The 18,484-nt window shown below is 31.6% G+C and overlaps 1 protein-coding gene across 3 annotated transcripts in view; it reads right to left on the reverse strand.

The window, feature by feature from the left end:
• Window positions 1-1,235: 1,235 nt before the first annotated feature.
• The window catches only part of LOC126887439 (retinoblastoma-like protein 1), a 45,104-nt gene continuing 27,855 nt past the window's right edge, over window positions 1,236-18,484 (reverse strand). For 2 of the 3 annotated variants that reach the window (XM_050654972.1, XM_050654971.1), the window contains exons 11-16: window positions 17,369-17,494; window positions 17,190-17,311; window positions 9,654-9,948; window positions 8,375-8,481; window positions 4,161-4,322; window positions 1,236-2,686 (exon numbers count right to left, since the gene is read on the reverse strand). In XM_050654972.1, the coding sequence (XP_050510929.1) occupies window positions 2,531-2,686; window positions 4,161-4,322; window positions 8,375-8,481; window positions 9,654-9,948; window positions 17,190-17,311; window positions 17,369-17,494 (968 nt within the window). In that variant the 3' untranslated portion in view covers window positions 1,236-2,530. The remainder of the gene's footprint in view (window positions 2,687-4,160; window positions 4,323-8,374; window positions 8,482-9,653; window positions 9,949-17,189; window positions 17,312-17,368; window positions 17,495-18,484) is intronic. The other variant, XM_050654973.1, reaches the window with a different exon arrangement.

Below are 18,484 nucleotides of genomic sequence, written 5' to 3' on the forward strand. Positions count from 1 at the left end.
TGCGATGTCTGGGTCTGAATGTGTGGATGTTGATTCCGCGTAGCGAGATAGTTATTGTATATACCGGGTGGTGAATCGTAAAACGGGCCATAGGAAATTCAATGTAAAATTCTAAACTGTTGAATTTCTGCTTCCCTAATTATTTTACATCAAAAGTCATAAGAGAATATTTGTAGAGAATTGAAATCCGTATTAAAATCAAAAGTTAAAATTGTTCTACGATTTAAATGCATTCCAAAATTTTGAAAAATATGATACATTTGCCACAGTAGGTATGTGTATAGAAATTAGGCCACACGTTACTATTTAACTGACAGTGCGGTTACCATTAACTGAATAAAAAATCTTTATTATTCATACTTTCTCCGCAACTGAGGTATCTTATCAACTGTATTGTTTTTAAACAATAAATGATAAAATAAAAATATTGACAGTTCAAAAATGTGAAAATAATAACGTCATTGTGACACATTATTGCACTGTGTGTGGCCTAATTTTAGGCTGAAAAACGTATTACATTTTTACAAAATTTTGGAATATGTTTAATTCGTAGAACAATTTTAACAGTTGTTTTCAATACAGATTTCAATCCTCTACAAATAGTTTCTAATGTCTTTTGATGTAAAATAATTAGGGAAGCAGGAATTCAATAGTTTAGAATTTTACATTGAGTTTCCTATGGTCCGTTTTCCAATTCACCACCCGGTATATTGTGTTGTGTATTCTATCGTTTTAATAGGTATTTCTATTGTGTTCGAATGACAGTAATGAGTATAATGTTATTTTTCCTTTGCAGAAGACAGAATTATATTTTATTTTATTTATTTTAAACTGTATTTAATTATCTGTCGATCGGATAGCTCAGTGCGACTAGCGGCTGACCCGCACTTCACTTCTACGTGAGATATGTGAGTTCAAGCCCAGCCAGACCATCGGAAAATCAAAAAAGGCTAACGCGTCAGTATAATATTCTAAATATGAATCTGGCGCTTAGACTGGAATATGCGGGCATTTGATCGGCCTATGAGGGAGCAGTACGGCAAGGGATAAGGGCTTGCGGCTCGGTGATACTCCCCCATAAATCGCTACCAGAAGGGCGTTGACGCCTAAAATACCGGTGTATATATATATTAAATATATTTATTTTATTTTTAACCTGTGTTTTCCTGAAAGAGTTACCCGTTACATAACTACAACTAGTACAAATCTGGATACCTGGGTAAATAAAAACAATGACCAAGCTAGATAAATCAGGATACGCATTGAAATTGCAAGGCAAGCATTTATAAAAATGAAAAAAATGTTTGTTAATCGAGACCTTCCTCTGAAGCTGAGGATAAAAGCCTTAAGATGCTACGTGTTCTCGACTTTACTGTATGGAATGGAAAGCTGGACACTAAAAGTGGATAATATAAAGAAGTTGAAAGTATTTGAGGTGTGAGAAGATTGCGAGGTCACAAAGAGCATCAAAACAAGAAAACTGCATTATTAGCCCATCAATCCCGTTATAAATTATTAAGTACTCTCATTTCTTCTCATAATACTTCTCATTTCTTGGAAAGTGTAATTGAAATAATTCAGAACAAATTGAAAAACAAGAAAATTTGTTTAGTTCTTAAGGTATAAGGAGTAAAGTACCTTGTTAAAATCTTTGATCTGTACGCCAGATCTATTATATAAATATGTAATATAATCACAAAAATCAAATACCTTCATAATTAATATTTAAAATTGGCCATTTCTATTTATTTACTTTCACAATAGTCATTTATTATTAAGCTAAACAGATTTTACAAAAGCGTATATTCATAATATCTTTTCGGTCTTATAGAAAGGCACAATATGTATGGTCCTTGGGCTCACCGTTTAAAAAAATATTACCTCGCTCAGGAGACTTTTTTTATTTAGTTATTCATGACGAATCGTAAAACTTTTCTATTTCAGAAAATTTTCGGGAGGGGGACGTTTCGTAAATATAGAGGTCTCTAAACTTTATTGCGGCCAACAAATGGAGTACCCTAAAAATTTTTCGGAGAATATTACCAGTTAATTGTAAATATTTTTATCAAACAATCCTGCAAAAAATCATCATTTATGACTCCATAGTGCGTCCCGCCTAATAGGAGGGGGGCGTACGCATCATAAAGAATCATAAGATTTATACCCTCACAGCTGATTTTTGCAGGATGATTTGATAAAAATATTTGCAATTAACTGGTAATATTGTCGGACAAATTTTTAAGGGTACAATTGTCGGACGCACCAATGTTTAGAAACCTCTATATTTACGAAATGCCCCCTGCCGAAAATTTTCCTAAATGGAAAACTTGTGGGATTCAACATAAATAGCCGAATAAAAAAAGTCTCATGAGAGAGGTAATATATTTTTTTAATGGTGGGCCCAAGGATTAATTTATGAACATGAATGATATTTAAAATCGGCCTTTTAATTTTAAAACCATTTTTTAATCAATTCTATATCTCTTCGCGTGTTTACTTGATAATAAAATAATTTATTACATAAATATAACTATTCGCTGTTTTGGTTCCTACGTTCTTCGACCAAAGTATGGAACTTACGATCTGATAATCTTTTTGGGGGTGATTCTGCTTCTAAATCATCTGCTAAAAGGCGTTTTCCTGTCACTTTACTATTGCTAACCAATTTGTTGATATCTTTTAGATCCTAAAACAAATGTTAATATATAAAGTCAAGACAATATTGCAAACATCTTTTGTATCAACAAAATATTTAATAAGAATTCGCCGTAAAACGCTCAGTACAATAAATCGATCATCCCTCTCTGTCATTACACGTCGCCGCTGATCCGAATTTGGTCGTCGACTGTAGCTACCTGTCTCGTGGTAGCGACGGCAAGCCCTTGAGACTGCAGACTTCGTCATAAGGAGGCGACGGGCGACAGTCCTCTGGACTATATCCTTCTCGTAATAATGCAATTATCTGGACCACCTTCACTGGTAAAGTATCCATTTTGTAAAATATTCGCTTACTTCACTTCGAAGTGTACACACAGGTCAACGTTTTAAAAGGGACTGAGACGACCACCAGCAAATTAATAGACGTCTACATTGCGTAGAACATGCCCGTTACGATGTTTGATTCATTCCCCCTGCCATACAGAAGAAGACAAATTTTACAAAACGTTGCCAATTATAAATTACAAGCTCTATAGTAGACAATATTCTTTTTGCATTACTTGTTTTAATTCAAAGAAGACAACATGAAATTACTAAGCAAAAACTACAATTCATCGAGTGAGTCGATTTTTTTGCTCTCAAGTGTAGATAATCAATTATCACAGTTACATAATATTGTTAAAATTACTATATTTTAAAAGATTAAGTTTTTCAACCTAATAAAAATATTTGTAAAATAAAATATTTTTAAAAGATTTTTAAGGTACTAGTACACTTTAGAAGACCAAAAATAAGCATTTTTTCAAGATTTTTTTTCTCAGGACCTTTATTAGAAATGAACAAAACTTTTTACATATTAATATCTGACTCTTGGAGAATACAAAAAATATATCTTTTTTCATTTATGCACGTACACTAATGTTGTAGAGGGCGCCAAAATCGAGGCCTCGAAAAAAAGTAGTTCCGATGGCGGACAGTTAATCTCATGATTGGGATCTCTGAAACAAAAAAATCATACGGCATTTGAAAAAGGAAGGTTTCTTACGTGAGAATTTACCACCGTTAGTGAAAAATTCCGCAAAGAAAAGATTTTACGGAAATTTGAAAAAATTTTGTGAAAAAATGACCCGTTTTTCTTCAGTTTTTCATGGTTAAAAAATAATTATTTTTTATTTTTTGATGAAATTGTGGTAAATTGTCACGTAAGAAACCTTCCTTTTTCAAATGCAGTACGATTTTTTTGTTTCAGATATCCCAATCCTGAGATTAACTGTCCGCCATCATTGTTCGAGGCCTCGACTTTTGCGCCCTCTGCAATATTAGTGTACGTGCATAAATGAAAAAATATATATTTTTTGTACTCTCTAAGAGTTATATATTAATATGAAAAAAACTTTATGTTCATTTCTAATAACGGTTCTGAGAAAAAAATTCTTGAAAAAAATGATTATTTTTGGTCTTTTAAAGTGTACTAGTACCTTAATTGAAAAAGTATATTTTACCTTGGAAGGGCTTCTACTGAAAAAGTAATTAAAATTCGTACTGGAGCTAGCCACAGGAATCTCAAACGGTCGCAGAAATACGTTTCCAACAACTTGGACACTAGAGGAAATTAAACTTTTACTTTTCACTGCAGGAAGTGGGCTTAGCAGTAAATTACTAGTCTGAAATAAATAAAATCATTATTGCAGTAAATAGATAGTTGATAATATAAAATTATATATTATTGTGTATCAATTTATCAATCAAAGATAGAATAAAAATTTTATTTTTTTAATATAACGCGGGCACATAAATTTAATACACCCTGTATATTGATTTGTAACTATTTAGTAGAAGGTAGCTTTTACGCAGTGGGTTTCTCTTTAATGAGTTTTTCCCTGAAGACTTAAAGACATTTGCAAATACAGTGAAGTGAAATGACAATTTATTTCGGATTATAATTTAAAAAGATTGTTTGTTACGGGAAGGTAAAATCCACAGGTAGCTGTAATTATTAGTTTTTAGAAAAATAAAGGTAGAGAGATTTGGATTTTTAAGTCTGTTTGTTTTAAGCACAAGAATATTTGTATAATTTCCGGAAAGTGATTAGGATGAGTAGAAGTATTGTTTGAAAGAATGCCTGGGTTTTTCGAATGAAAAAGAGGAATGTGGAAAGAGAAATGTTTCTGATTGGCTTGGCAATTTGGAATGGGGAAAGGGAAGTTTGAATGTTGAGACAGTTTGGAAAAGAAAGGTGTATGTCACCGGCATCCTAGAAGGGCAGTCGAAAGTTTTCGCGTATAGTTCAGAAGCAAGTACTAGTGGTTGTTTGTTAGTGGAGAGTAGCTGAAAAGTGGAATGAGAGACAAATCAAATCGAGAAGAAATACCTCTTTGATTCTGTAAAATCCAAGAGAGTAAGTTACAAGAATTATCGTTATTAAAATTATTTGTGACACCAAGTAAAAAGATACTTGGGTCTCAGGAGATTATTATTGAGAGAAAGAGAGGAGAGTTTTGGAGTTTATTGAACGAGTACTGGTCAAAAGCGGCCTAGCTTGTGTTTTGGAGAAATAGTTGCTGGTGTGCTGCTGGATTGATACTGAGAACGGAGAGGGCTTTGATTGGCAGCCTAAAATAATCAACCAGGAAGAGCTGTTTGGGTCAAGAGGAGACATCATTTTGTGTGAATCAAAAAGGTCAGTCAATAACTTATGTGATAGATGTTCTTTGTAATCAGAAGTTAAAATATTTGCGTAAAAGCATATGAATTAAGATTCCAACATTTCAATAATTTAATAGGAAGTATAAGTAGTTTTGCAAATACCTAAATTTGTTTGTTTAGCTTATTTTATAAATGGTATCAGGAACAAAGCGATAAATATTTGTTTAAATTATATTAATTATATGGTAACAGTTTCATTTGGACAATTATGCCCACAGGATTTAATTGATAGATTTTCAGAGCATTGCTTTTGATAATAAAGGTATTTGTATGTGCTTATTTATGATTTTTCTATTTATTTCCTTTTCCTATTTTATCCCGATAAGGATCAACTAAGAGATACTGAAGCCACGAGAAAGGATAAGTAAAACCTAAGATAATTTTAGTTAATTTTTATGACAAAAAGGCACCCTGAGATTATTTATTAATTGTTTATGTATGATTTCCGTCAATTCACTAATTAATTAATTAAATAAATACTCAATTAAAATAAAAGTAATAGAAAGCACATCATAACAATATTTTATTGCAAAAAAAATTTAAGTTTAGTGAGTCAACATGTTTTTAACAATGGTTGCCATTCAAAAAGCAAATATCAAAATTGTAACACATTTTTAGCAAAATAAAAATTATATTCACTATTTTTTTACCATGTGCCGTAGTAAAGATATTATATTATAACGTTTAAATAAGTGAGATCATTGCAATTAAATCGGTCATTTTAAAAACGACATATATCCACATTTTGTCAAAAATAACTTCACAACATTTTCATGGAGTTTGTACACTTCGCGTCATAAAAAACTGGTATTACAACTCTTATAACCTAAAATCGTGTTTTCAAGTTGTGTAAGTTGGTCTTGTCACAATGTCATTCTAATTTCTAGGACAACGTTGCCAGTTCAACGAAAATATTATATCAAACCAGCTAAAAGCAGGGCGACAGACCGCAAAGTAGGTATACTAAAAATTAAAACAACATCGAGCATTCTCTATTAGTCAGTCACATTTATTTAAACATGCATCCTAAAAAATTCTCTTATTAATTTTGTAATTTTCCACCATTTCAATTAATTACCCTTACATTAATTATTCGTGCTTTATTATAATTTATGACAGATATGACATGAATAATGACACATAACAAATCTAGACATAACTTTAAATTATTATGTTTATTTCAAATCGAGAGGTGTGATTGGTTTCTCGTAAAGTCTAGCACAAAACTGTATTGAGTTGTGGGATACTAGAATAAATAAAACACACGGGAAAAATTAAAATTTGAAATTAATACAAAATGAACAACTTTTACAGTGAACAAGTGTGAAATTTAAATATATGTATTACAATAAAATTCGAAACTGCTGAAATATTAATATTTTGTCATAGCTCCATTATTATTAATCACTGCTTGTAATCTTCTGGGCACTGAGTTAATTAAATTTACTGCTAAATTTTCATCTTCGATAAAGCTTATTATTCCGGCAAATTGTTCTCGTTTTATCAGACTTACTTAACTGACGTGGCATCGTTAAAAATTTACTTTGACCAACTTGTCAAATCTGACTGATGTCAAGTAATTAGATAAGTCATCGAGGACTGGACCTAGTCCGTTCTATACAATGTGTTTAATCGTTTAATTTTTCAGTTATAAGTGGATTTTTTAAGATTAACTCAATCTTTTCTCTGGTTATTAAATTTATTAAATACGATTTTTTGTTGTTAATGATAAAAGTAATACCTATCTAAAAACTTTATACATTTTTGAATGTTATTTTTGAAGTTATACTTCTTTAGGCGCGATTGAGATTGAGGGTGAATTTATATAGATCTGCGCGCATGCGCACACCGACAGTTTGGTATTAGTCTTTATACGGCTCTGATTGGGTGTTGAAATGATCTGTCAATAATTGTTCAATATGGAGGTTATCGGTAAACAAAAATGTTGTATAATATATTAGTTTTTATTGTTGTGAGGACAGAAATAAAATCGAATTTATAATTATAGTGACTTTTTAAATAGTTTTGAAAAGCCACAGGTACGTAATTCTAAATGTTTCAGTTGTATTCCAATAAAAAATTATCTTCATACCTATTTGGCAAATGTAAAAAAAATAATGTACTTACCTAGTACTTGCTATGCTATACCCCTAGTGGGCAATGCTTTAATTTACATAATCTGATTACGAACAAACTTTCTACAAATTTTCATCTAATGTATCGTTTTCTTACTCTATATATTGTTGTATCTTAATTCGACAAAAATCAAACTAATAAAAATTCATATAAACAAAATGTCAAAAAGTTGTTCAGTTTGTGTATATTCCCACACGTATACGCGAAGGTGGTGCAGTTTGAAATCGCTTTGACTCTCGTATGGCGGGATACACGGGAAGTAGGTTCAAGCCCAATGCAAGTTATATAATTTTTTTATAGATTTTATGATTGTAAGTATATTATTATATATATTTTTCAGAAAATACGTATTTAATTAAAATTTTTGGCAACAATTATTGTTCAGAAATCATTTGTGGCATTTTTCAATGTGTTTGTGTGTGTTTTATTCTTTTATTTTTTTAATTTTTGGTATTGTTTTAATAAAAATTTTTGGAAAGTAGTAGAGAAACTGTTTAAAGTATATTGATTTCGTTGAAATCATATAATAGAAGTATAACTTCTTACGTGCGTACAAAGTACACACATTCTTTTTGTATTTAGATTTAGTGCAATTCCGTTATCTGTGATGGCAACAACGCCGTGATTCACGAGCAGTTGTGTTATGTCTGAACACAGGTTTACATTGGGAAAAAAAGTGTACCAGTTTTTTATGACGCGAAGTGTACCAGTCTCTAAGATTTTGTGAAAAAAAAATCACACAAATCCGACCCCCGAAGACGTTGAAAAAATGATTTTTATATCGCTTGATTTAAAATGATTTTTCTCAAAATTACTTCAGTGCATATATGTCGTTTTTAAAATGAACAATTCAATTGCATTTAAATATTTTTACCTGTACGGAACTCCTAAATTTGACAGCAAATTTTTGCATGACACCTACATATACAGAGTTGTAAAATATTATCAAATCACTTCGTTCTTCAGGACATCGCCTTCCACCTAAAATGTTAAATCACAACGTTAAATATGCAGTTCAAATCAAATTGGCAAAATATATATTATTCATTTAAACTACGCAAGTGGATTATGAATCACGCTAGTCAAAAATGTCGCGCTAGAAAGAAAAAAATCAAAGATAAAGAAGAAGCTTTGGCGTGAAGGAAAAGCGTGGGTATTTAAGAGGGATGTACAAGCGGTTCAACTTATTCCTGTCGTCGTAGCAGGCATGGTATACTTAAACAGAAAATAGCATGCTATAACTTTACAAAAATATAATTTAACAAATTACATTTCCCAAGTACGCGCTTAAGGTTAATAATATGTCGGTGTATTCAACATTTGAGTACATTCTGATTAACAACATCTAATTCTACCAAGGTTTCAAAAATCGAACTGTTGTTTACCTATTAGAACTTTATCATTACTTTATATCAGCATCAGTACTTCATAATTTTCAAATAAAAATATTCCGAAAACGGTAAACAGTATCGAGTTTTACCAAGACTACTTTTTTGGTGTAATACAGCATGTTGAATATCCCTAGCTTCGACTCGCTCAGCGACAGCATCGCGCCAGCGCACTTGAGCGTAGTGAGAAATTTACTTCGCGATTCAAAAACATATTCCGGTGTGTAACACTTTACGATTTGACAGACAAATAAGAAATTGAAAATAAAGTTGTCAAAGCTTTAAACGCGTTTTTCTCAAAACTGCTTTTTTCAAAGGCGGTGGACATTGTAATTCAAAAACTACTTGACCGATCTACCTGAAATTTTGCACAGACTTTCTTTGGACACTTCGTATGGTAACGCTGTCGAGATATTTTTTACGATAATAAAAAATATGTTGGATTTTCACCTTATTTTTAGAAAATATTTCGATATTTTGACTTCTGAGTGACACCGGAAACTCCAAAATTGTTAAAACTAAAAAAAAAAAACTCGACAGTTCTCGACTCGACTATTCTTCAATGTTTTGAGTTAAATTTTTTTAAGTATATTATTCTTTGAATTGTACTGAATGTTTATTTAATTTAAAAATAAAATAATTGTACCATAGTTTCCAAAATAAAATCACAAAGACGTGCTTGACCCCCCCCCCTTAATAAATCTTATAGATAAAAAACACTGATCTGAATTATTTCAGCTGACACACAAAAATACTAAGACTTACTTTCATCATCAATACATTCTCTCGTAATTAACACATTCCTATAAACATTACTATTGCATTGGGGTTGTTCCCTGTAGAATTTCATAATATCTTGAAACTTCAACGGAACATCTGACAGTCTGCTTATCACATAAACGGCACACATCAACAGTTGATCCAAGTGCCTGTCTTTTATTAGATCACTGTTTTGAATGGAATATTCAAACTGAGTCCAAATTTTTTTCTTAACTTCTGTATCTACTAAATTTAATTTCATACAAAGGTGTTCCATGCGGATTCCAGCCAAGACGTAGAACTAAAAACATATATTCTATTTTTTCATTGTCTTCGATATAAAATATTAATTATGTACTGAAATTGGCTCATTGGTCTAGGTCTAGGAGATACCAGATTTTGGTGCAGCATAGTATGTGGTCCACCGTCGTGTTTGTAAATGCATAAATAAGAAGAATTATTATTTTAATTTTGGAAATGAAATGCATAAATAAGAAGAATTATTATTTTAATTTTGGAAATGAAATGTTGCGTCGAAGATACAACTTTGAACTAAACTTACGTGCATAGAAATCGGCCCACTTAAAAGGGCCCAGCCGGGTAAGATGGTGAAAAGTGCCCCCAACTCAATTTAAATTCCATATAGGTCACTTTTTAGCACATATAGAGGAACTCACTTTCTGAAATTTTTAGCCCCCTAGGTGGTCACGTGACACCCTAGAGCCTAATTAGGCTTTTTATGTTTTTATTTTTTATCTCAGCCGCGTCAAGAGCTAGCCAAAAACTTTTTTAAAAAAGTTGTAAGTTTCAAAAATATCTATATGAAAAATTTTTTTAAAATTTTTTGGCGGGAAATTCGAATTTTTAGAACAATTTTAAACTTTTAAATAACTCTGAAAAAAAAAAATAAAGCACTCGTTTTTATGAAAATCAATTATAATGTGTATTTTTGCACAATCTTTCACCCTGAATTTTTTCAAATTTTTAAAATTGGTGAAACGTACCTTTAAAAATAAAAAAACCGCATTTTTTCGGTTTTTTTTTTCGTTTTTTGATACAATTTTATACATATTTTTCAAAAAAGGTAACACCGTCACTAGAATAGGTAAAAAAAATGAAAAATAATTGGGGTTTGCTTAATAAAATTTTTTTGTAACGCCATCCATTTTCAAGATACAGGGCGTTGAAGAAAACAAAATTTTACACATTTTTTACGATTTTGCCGAAACTACTGGCAACATTGCAATAAAATTTGGCAGGTTTTAAGAGGTAGTTATTGTGCATTTTTTGACATACAATTAAGAATTTTATAGTCATCATTGGCGCGCATACGAGTAATGGTCTCAACTTTTTAAAAAAAAAAATATGGTACGCCACTGACATATTTCAAATTAACAATCATTTTTGAAATCCTCGTTCCATTTGTGACAAAAAATCTATCTTCCCATTTTTTCATACGACGCGCCGTTTTGTTGCAAAAAATAAAATATCTTAACGCTTCCAAAGTATTCGAATTAATTTTTATAATGGATGTACGAGTTTATGTATGTAGATGTAGAAACTACTAGAAGTTCGAATGCTTTGTAAGGATTAAGATCTTTTATTTTTTTAATAAAAATGGCGCGTCGTGTGAAAAAATAAGAAGATAGATTTTTTGTCACAAATTGAACGAGGAATTCAAAAACGATTGGTAATTTGAAATAATATGTCAGTGGCGTACTATCTTTATTCTTTAAAAAGTTCAGACCATTACCCCTATGCGCGCCAATGATGAATATCAAATCCTTAATTGTATGTCAAAACATGCACAATAACTTCCTCTTAAAACCCGCCAAGTTTTATTACAATGTTGCCAGTAGTTTCAGCAAAATCGTAAAAAATGTGTAAAATTTTGTTTTCTTCAACGCCCTGTATCTTGAAAATGGATAGCGTTACAAAAAATTTTTATAAAGCAAACGCCAATTATTTTTCAGTCACCTACTCTAGTGACGGCGTTACCTTTTTTAAAAAATATGTATAAACATGTATCAAAAAACGAAAAAATGCGGTTTTTTATTTTTAAAGGTACGTTTCACCAATTTTAAAAATCTGAAAAAATTCAGGGTGAAAGATTGTGCAAAAATACACGTTATAATTGATTTTCGTAAAAACGAGTGTCTTAGTTTGTTTTCAGAGTTATTTAAAAGTTTAAAATTGTTCTAAAAATTCGAATTTCCCGCCAAAAAATAAAAATTTTTTTTTTCATATACAGTGGAACCTCGATAACTCGGATTAATCGGGACCACGACCGATCCGGGTTATCGAAAATCCGAGATAGCCGGAGAATATGGTAAAAATTAATAAAATACGGTATACTTACAGATAAACTCCGTTAGAATTGAAATAACATGAAATATCTTTATAAATATGCACAGTACATATTACCTACTCATTACAATTCTAAAAAAAACACCAAACCCAAACAATACAAGACACACAATACTAAAGACCATTGTTTATAAAAGAATTTTTTAAATAGTCTTTCCTAAACAATGCTGACAGTTTGAAATAAAAAGGAATAGATACTACAGACAGCTGGCTGTTGTTTCTGCGGCGTGTACTATGAGTAATTTTTAATCTCGTGTTCAAATTACACACATAAGTACACGACACAGAGAGTCTAGACACATTATCTCTCAAATATTATATTACATACACTTTTATTGTTGAAAGGATTGTCTGATAATTAACTATTTTGATTGGAAATAAGCCACAATTAAATTGAAAAATACAAAATATTGAAAATCAAAATGTTTATCTGATGAAAATCGGTCCGGGTTAGCCGGACTTCCGGGTTATCGGGGACCGACTTATCGGGGTTCCACTGTAAATCTTTTTGAAACTTACAACTTTTTTAAATAAAGTTTTTGGCTCGCTCTTGATGCGGCTGAGATAAAAAATAAAAACATAAAAGCCTTTAGGCTCTAGGGGGGTCACGTGACCAGTGGCGTGCTGGTCATATAAATGAATCGGTGCAATCACCGAGAGGCCTCGGCCTCTTGAGGCCGGTCAAATAAGTTTTCATTATAAATAATGAATAAAAAATTCTGATGATTCTCATGAAGGTAACATGAGGATGGGAGGCCGCTTTCCTATAAAATCACCGGGCTGCTTGAAAAGTTCCAGCACGCCACTGCACGTGACCACCTAGGGGGCTAAAAATTTCAGAAAGTGAGTTCCTCTATATGTGCTAAAATGTGGCCTATATGGAATTTAAATCGAGTTGGGGGCACTTTTCACCATCTTACCCGGCTAGGCCCTTTGGTCATTTTTGATGACTCGTATCTCCTAAACCTGTTGGACGATTTAATTGATTTCTTGAACATGTCATAGCCCGATTCTTTAACAATACCACTGTAATAATATTGTTGCTAAACAGATAAATTTTCATTGTATACCGGGTGTACCAATCCTGTGTTTTTTCCTCAAAGTTCGCGTCACCCTGTGGAATATTCTAGTATATATAAAATACTGAAATTAAAACGCAACTATAGCCTCTGGTTTTCTTAATATTCTGTTTTTTGATTCATTCATTTATGTTGGATAATAAAAAAGTTAGGTACTTTAACAACTAGACATGTTCTTCATCAATACACGATGTTTCTAAATAAGTCCGACAAACTTTAAGAGGTAATTCTGCATGAAAAATAATGACAGTTAACTTGATAAACGTTTGTCCGCAAATGTTTCGTTTCCGAGATACGTGATGTTGAATTATTTCTTACAAACTAACGATTTATTTATTGCTTTAAAACCAGTTGAGATATGAAAATGAAATTTGGTAGGTTTTAAGAGATAGTTATTGCGGATTTTTTGACATAAAATTAAGAATTTAATATTCACCATTGGCGCGCATACGGGTAATATGACCGATCATATTACCCGTATGCGCGCCAATGGTGAATATTAAATTCTTAATTTTATGTCAAAAAATCCGCAATAACTATCTCTTAAAACCTACCAAATTTCATTTTCATATCTCAACTGGTTTTAAAGCAATAAATAAATCGTTAGTTTGTAAGAAAACATTCAACATCCCGTATCTCGGAAACGAAACATTTGCGGACAAACGTTTATCAAGCCAACTGTCATTATTTTTTCATCCAGAATTACCCCTTAAAGTTTGTCGCACTTATTTAGAAACATCGTGTATTGATGAAGAACATGTCTAGTTGTTAAAGTACCTAACTTTTTTATTATCCAACATAAACGAATGAACCAAAAAACAGAATGTTAAGAAAACCTGAGGCTATAGTTGAGTTTTAATTTCAGTATTTTATAATATCTAGAATATTCCACAGGGTGACGCGAACTTTGAGAAAAAAACACAGTTTGAATGGTACACCCGGTATGCAATGAAAATTTACTTGTTTAGCAACAATATTATAATAGTGGTATTGTTAAAGAATCGGGCTATAACATGTTCAAAAAATCACTTAAATCGGCCAACAGGTTTAGAAAATATGAGACATCAAAAATGACCAAATTTTTAAGTGGGCCGATTTCTATACACGTAAGTTTATATCAGTTATACACTGATCCAGATATTGTGAAATTCGTTAAAGTGCACAGACTTAGATGGGCTGGACACATTGCTAGGATGTCAGATCACGAATACACGAAGAGATTAACATTCTCAAAACCAGAGGGCACAAGAAGTAGAGGACGACCACGAAGAAGATGGATTGATGATATGGAAGAAGACCTAAAGATTCTAAGGGTGAGAAGATGAAGGGAAGTTGCCAGGAATCGACAGGAGCGGCGACTTCTTTGCGAGCAGACCAAGATCCACAACGGATTGTCGAGCCACTTATGATGATGATTATTTTAATTTTACAAATTATTATACAGTTATATCCCTATTTACTATTTTAGTTCGGAATAAGTTAATTTGTATCCTGAGAACCACAGTGCCTACCCAGTAGCCAATTTTGTGGCTTATTCCTACTTAAAATAATAAATTGATATGACAAAGTATTAGTTTGTAGAATTAAAATGGCAATTCTTATTAGTGCAGTCACTGAAGCGTAAAATAGGTTTTTACCTCCGAAATTTTTTACTATAAACCGATTTACATGAGATTTTGGAATTAGACTTATCTTACCCTTAACTTCAAAAGTGTTATTGACCCGAACTCCGTTTTTTGAAGTTATACTTCTTTACGATCGAGAGTGAAATTTTATCACATGCCGGGCGCATGCGCACACAGACAGTATGTATTTCGTTGCTAATCTTTCAAGATGTATGTATCAGCGCTGTCAGCGCAAATAAGCCCTATTATATCATATAAAAGGATATATTAGTGTTAAGTATTAGTATTATTTATTATAATTTTTGTGTCTTAAGGTTTGTCTTCCTCGGGAATAAGATATTTTATAATAATAGTAAGTATATTTGTATACTTCACTTGCTCAGTATATGAGAAATCTTGTAACCTGTCAAAGCAGAAGGGATATAGCTCAGTGGTAGAGCGTGTGACCGGAGATCAATTCCCTGGTTCAAATCCCGGACGATTCATATTTTTGTTTATATTTTTGGTATCGTTTTAATAAAAAATTTTTAAAAGTGGTAGGTAGGTAAAGAAAGTTAGTTTAATATTTAAATAAAATACAAATAACCTGTTATACTTAATTTCGTTGAAATCATAATAATAGAAGTATAACTTCTTACGTGCGTACAAAGTACACACACATTCTTTTTTCTTTTTAAGGGGTGAAAACAACCCCTTAATGGAAAAATTGAAATTGAGCCAATTTATCGCCAGAAAACGTGTTTAATAATAAAGAGTGACATTGTGAAGTGTTTTCTAACACAATAACCTTATGTTAAACTCATTTTCATCCCATTGAAAACCGTACAACCCTTGCAAACAACCGCTAAATCGAAAAAATTTACAAAAAATTAATTTAGTATGACATAAAAAGATTTAAATATATAGTAAATGATATTTTATGTTCCCTATCTTAATTATCATATTAACCCCCTTTCAACCCTTAAAATCAACCCCTCGATTAAAAATTGTATAATTTTTTTTTTGTAAACTAAAAAGGATTTAAATATCGTTCCACGTTCTCGAAAAAGCTATGCTGAAAAATCATATGCTCAAGTTCTTTAACCCTTAAAACTACCCCTAAATTAAAACATTGAATATGTATGATTATACATTTAAAAATGTTTAGTTTACTAAGTAGAAAAAAATACGATTAGTTTTTGGGCCATAACTACTTAAATTTTGAAGCTATCACAACATAAAAAACCATTTTGAAGGTAATTAAAAGAGCTACAACTTTTTTCAGTATATGTAGTGAAAAACCATTTATTTTGAAACGGTGCAGGGTCAAAGTGCTCGAGAGAGATTGTGGTCGCGCTCTTTAATCAATCATATCTTCGTCAATTTTTGTGTGATAGGAAAAACAAACAAACCAAAATTTTTGTCAAAAAAACCTATTTTTTTATTATTACACTTTTTTACGTATCTTTCATTATTTTTGAGATATTATGAAAAGGTGGTTCTTTTAAAAACTTTTTTTAAAAATTCTTTTTTCTTAAAATCGTGATTTTTTCAAAAAATATTTGTTCCAAAGCAGCGAAACTGCTAGAATCCATCAAACTCTTTATATTAAAGTTGATTTTAGACGGAATACGATTAATTTTAATTTTGGTGGAAATTGCACTTATGAAATCCATTGATTTAAAAAAAAAACATTAGATGTTCCTCTTTTTTTCATCACAGCTCACTCATTTTACGTACAAAAGACTTCTAACAGTATTCATTTTAAAGCACTATAAAATTCTTTCTAATTAGCATGCATAAAATTTATTCGCTCTCCGCTAGTTGGCATTGAATACATCGATTAAATTTCACACAAAATAAACAATGGCTTTGATCTTCAATATCTCGCTTAATATTGCACCTAGAACACTCTTTAAAGAACCAATTTGTTCATTTTTTTAACAGCTACAATTTTGTTCAGTATCATATTATTGCATAAATGCGTATTTTTGGAGATATTTGCAAAAAACTGTTGAAAATCGTGAGAAAATTCCGAATTTTCAATTGCCAATAACTTGAAAACTATTGGGTTTTTGAAAAAACTTTATACAACATGTTTTGCTTCAAATTAGGTCTTCTATCGATATCTGAAGTTATTTTGAAAAAAAAATTCCACCACCGAAAAGGGGTGGCAACCACCCCCAGGGTGAAAGTGGAGTTCGGCTCAATATCACTTTTGAAGTTAAGAGTAGGATAAGCCTAGTTCCAAAATTTCATGTAAATCGGTTAATAGTAAAAAATTTCTGAGCTAAAAAGCTTCAATGACTGCACTATATGATTTATGCGTTTTATTTACTTTGTAAAGATTTTCATTATAAAACTGCAAACCCTTCTAAGAAAAGATTAAAAAGATTATGGTATTGTTTTAGCCACACAGATTATTTTTGAACGTATTTGCTGAGAAAAATAAAAAACATGTTTGCTGATAAAAATAAAAATGATCTGTATACCTTTCTGAATATGATTGCTAAGCTCCCTAATCTTCGCCGAACATTTTCAGGAGCAGGTTGTTGCTTATTATCAACATCTGCAAAAGAGATCCATTTCTTATTACCTTCTTTATCAACAATGACTAAAAAAGATTGGATGAGAAAAATGAACAATCAATGAGTGACTAAATAGTACTTACTTAGCTGTGGATTCTTTTGCAATACCGATTGCCCTGGTTGAATATTTGGGAAAAGATTTCTGCTGGCATTTTGGATGGGTGATTGGAAACGGTCCACTGCAGATGGAACAGGTGATTGATGAATATCTAAAGAACAAAGATTCATTGAACAACACAGAAAATCAGTAAATCAATACGGTTTCAGTAAATGTTTTTTGTAAAACTTCGGTATTGATTTTATACAACATAATTTAGTGTAGGAAACAGAGGTTGAACCTTGCAAAATGGACACAAGTCCGGTTTTTTTTTTCTGGCATATCAAGGGGTGCTTATTATAAGACTAACTTTTTCTGAAAAAATTTCGCCCCGGAACCCCCCTTTTCACCCCTTTAAAGGGGGTAATTTATGGTTTTTGCAGAACGTAGCCCTTCCTGTACCTTTTACAAAAAATTTCTTTTATAGAAATATGAAGAGGACTATATTTTCTACGATTTGTTTCCGACAGCATCTCTCTATCGTCCACCGTTTAGCAAGGGTGGCGCCCCAAAATTGACAAGTTTTTAAAAAAGATGTTTTTAAAAAATATATATTTTTCCCTAACTGTAACGGAAATTAAAAAGAAATGCTGCGTAAATTATTCACAAATAGATGATTAATTTTTTGGTATAGGTTTCACTTAAGGATAATTGCCCTTTTTTTAATTACAGGTTGTTACATTTTAAAAAACCCCTTTTTATACCATCTGAACCGTTTATGCTAGAGTAAAAAGACTTTCAGCGATTACCCATGTACTGGTGCTATTTACAAATTTGTATAATGCACCCCCATTTTTCCCCGGAACCACCCAAAAAAAGAAGAATTAATAAATAAAGTGATTTTCTTGGAATCCTTCACACACAATGCCCTTCATTAATATGCTTCATATATCATTTTGTGCAAGTTATTATTACCCATGCATGGATACTAAAAGCGATTTCCTAGTGCAACCCCTGTAGCCAAAAATAATAAATAAAATGGGGGGTTGAAAATTTTTTTTTGTTTTTTGCTTTTTGATCCATATGTGCATATGCTTCATCAATAGTGCTTTTCAAAAATGTATATGGTTATTGCAACATCCCTGCGCAAACCACCCCTATC

Source organism: Diabrotica virgifera, chromosome 6 (assembly GCF_917563875.1).
Source record: "Diabrotica virgifera virgifera chromosome 6, PGI_DIABVI_V3a".
Taxonomy (NCBI): Eukaryota; Metazoa; Arthropoda; class Insecta; order Coleoptera; family Chrysomelidae; genus Diabrotica; species Diabrotica virgifera.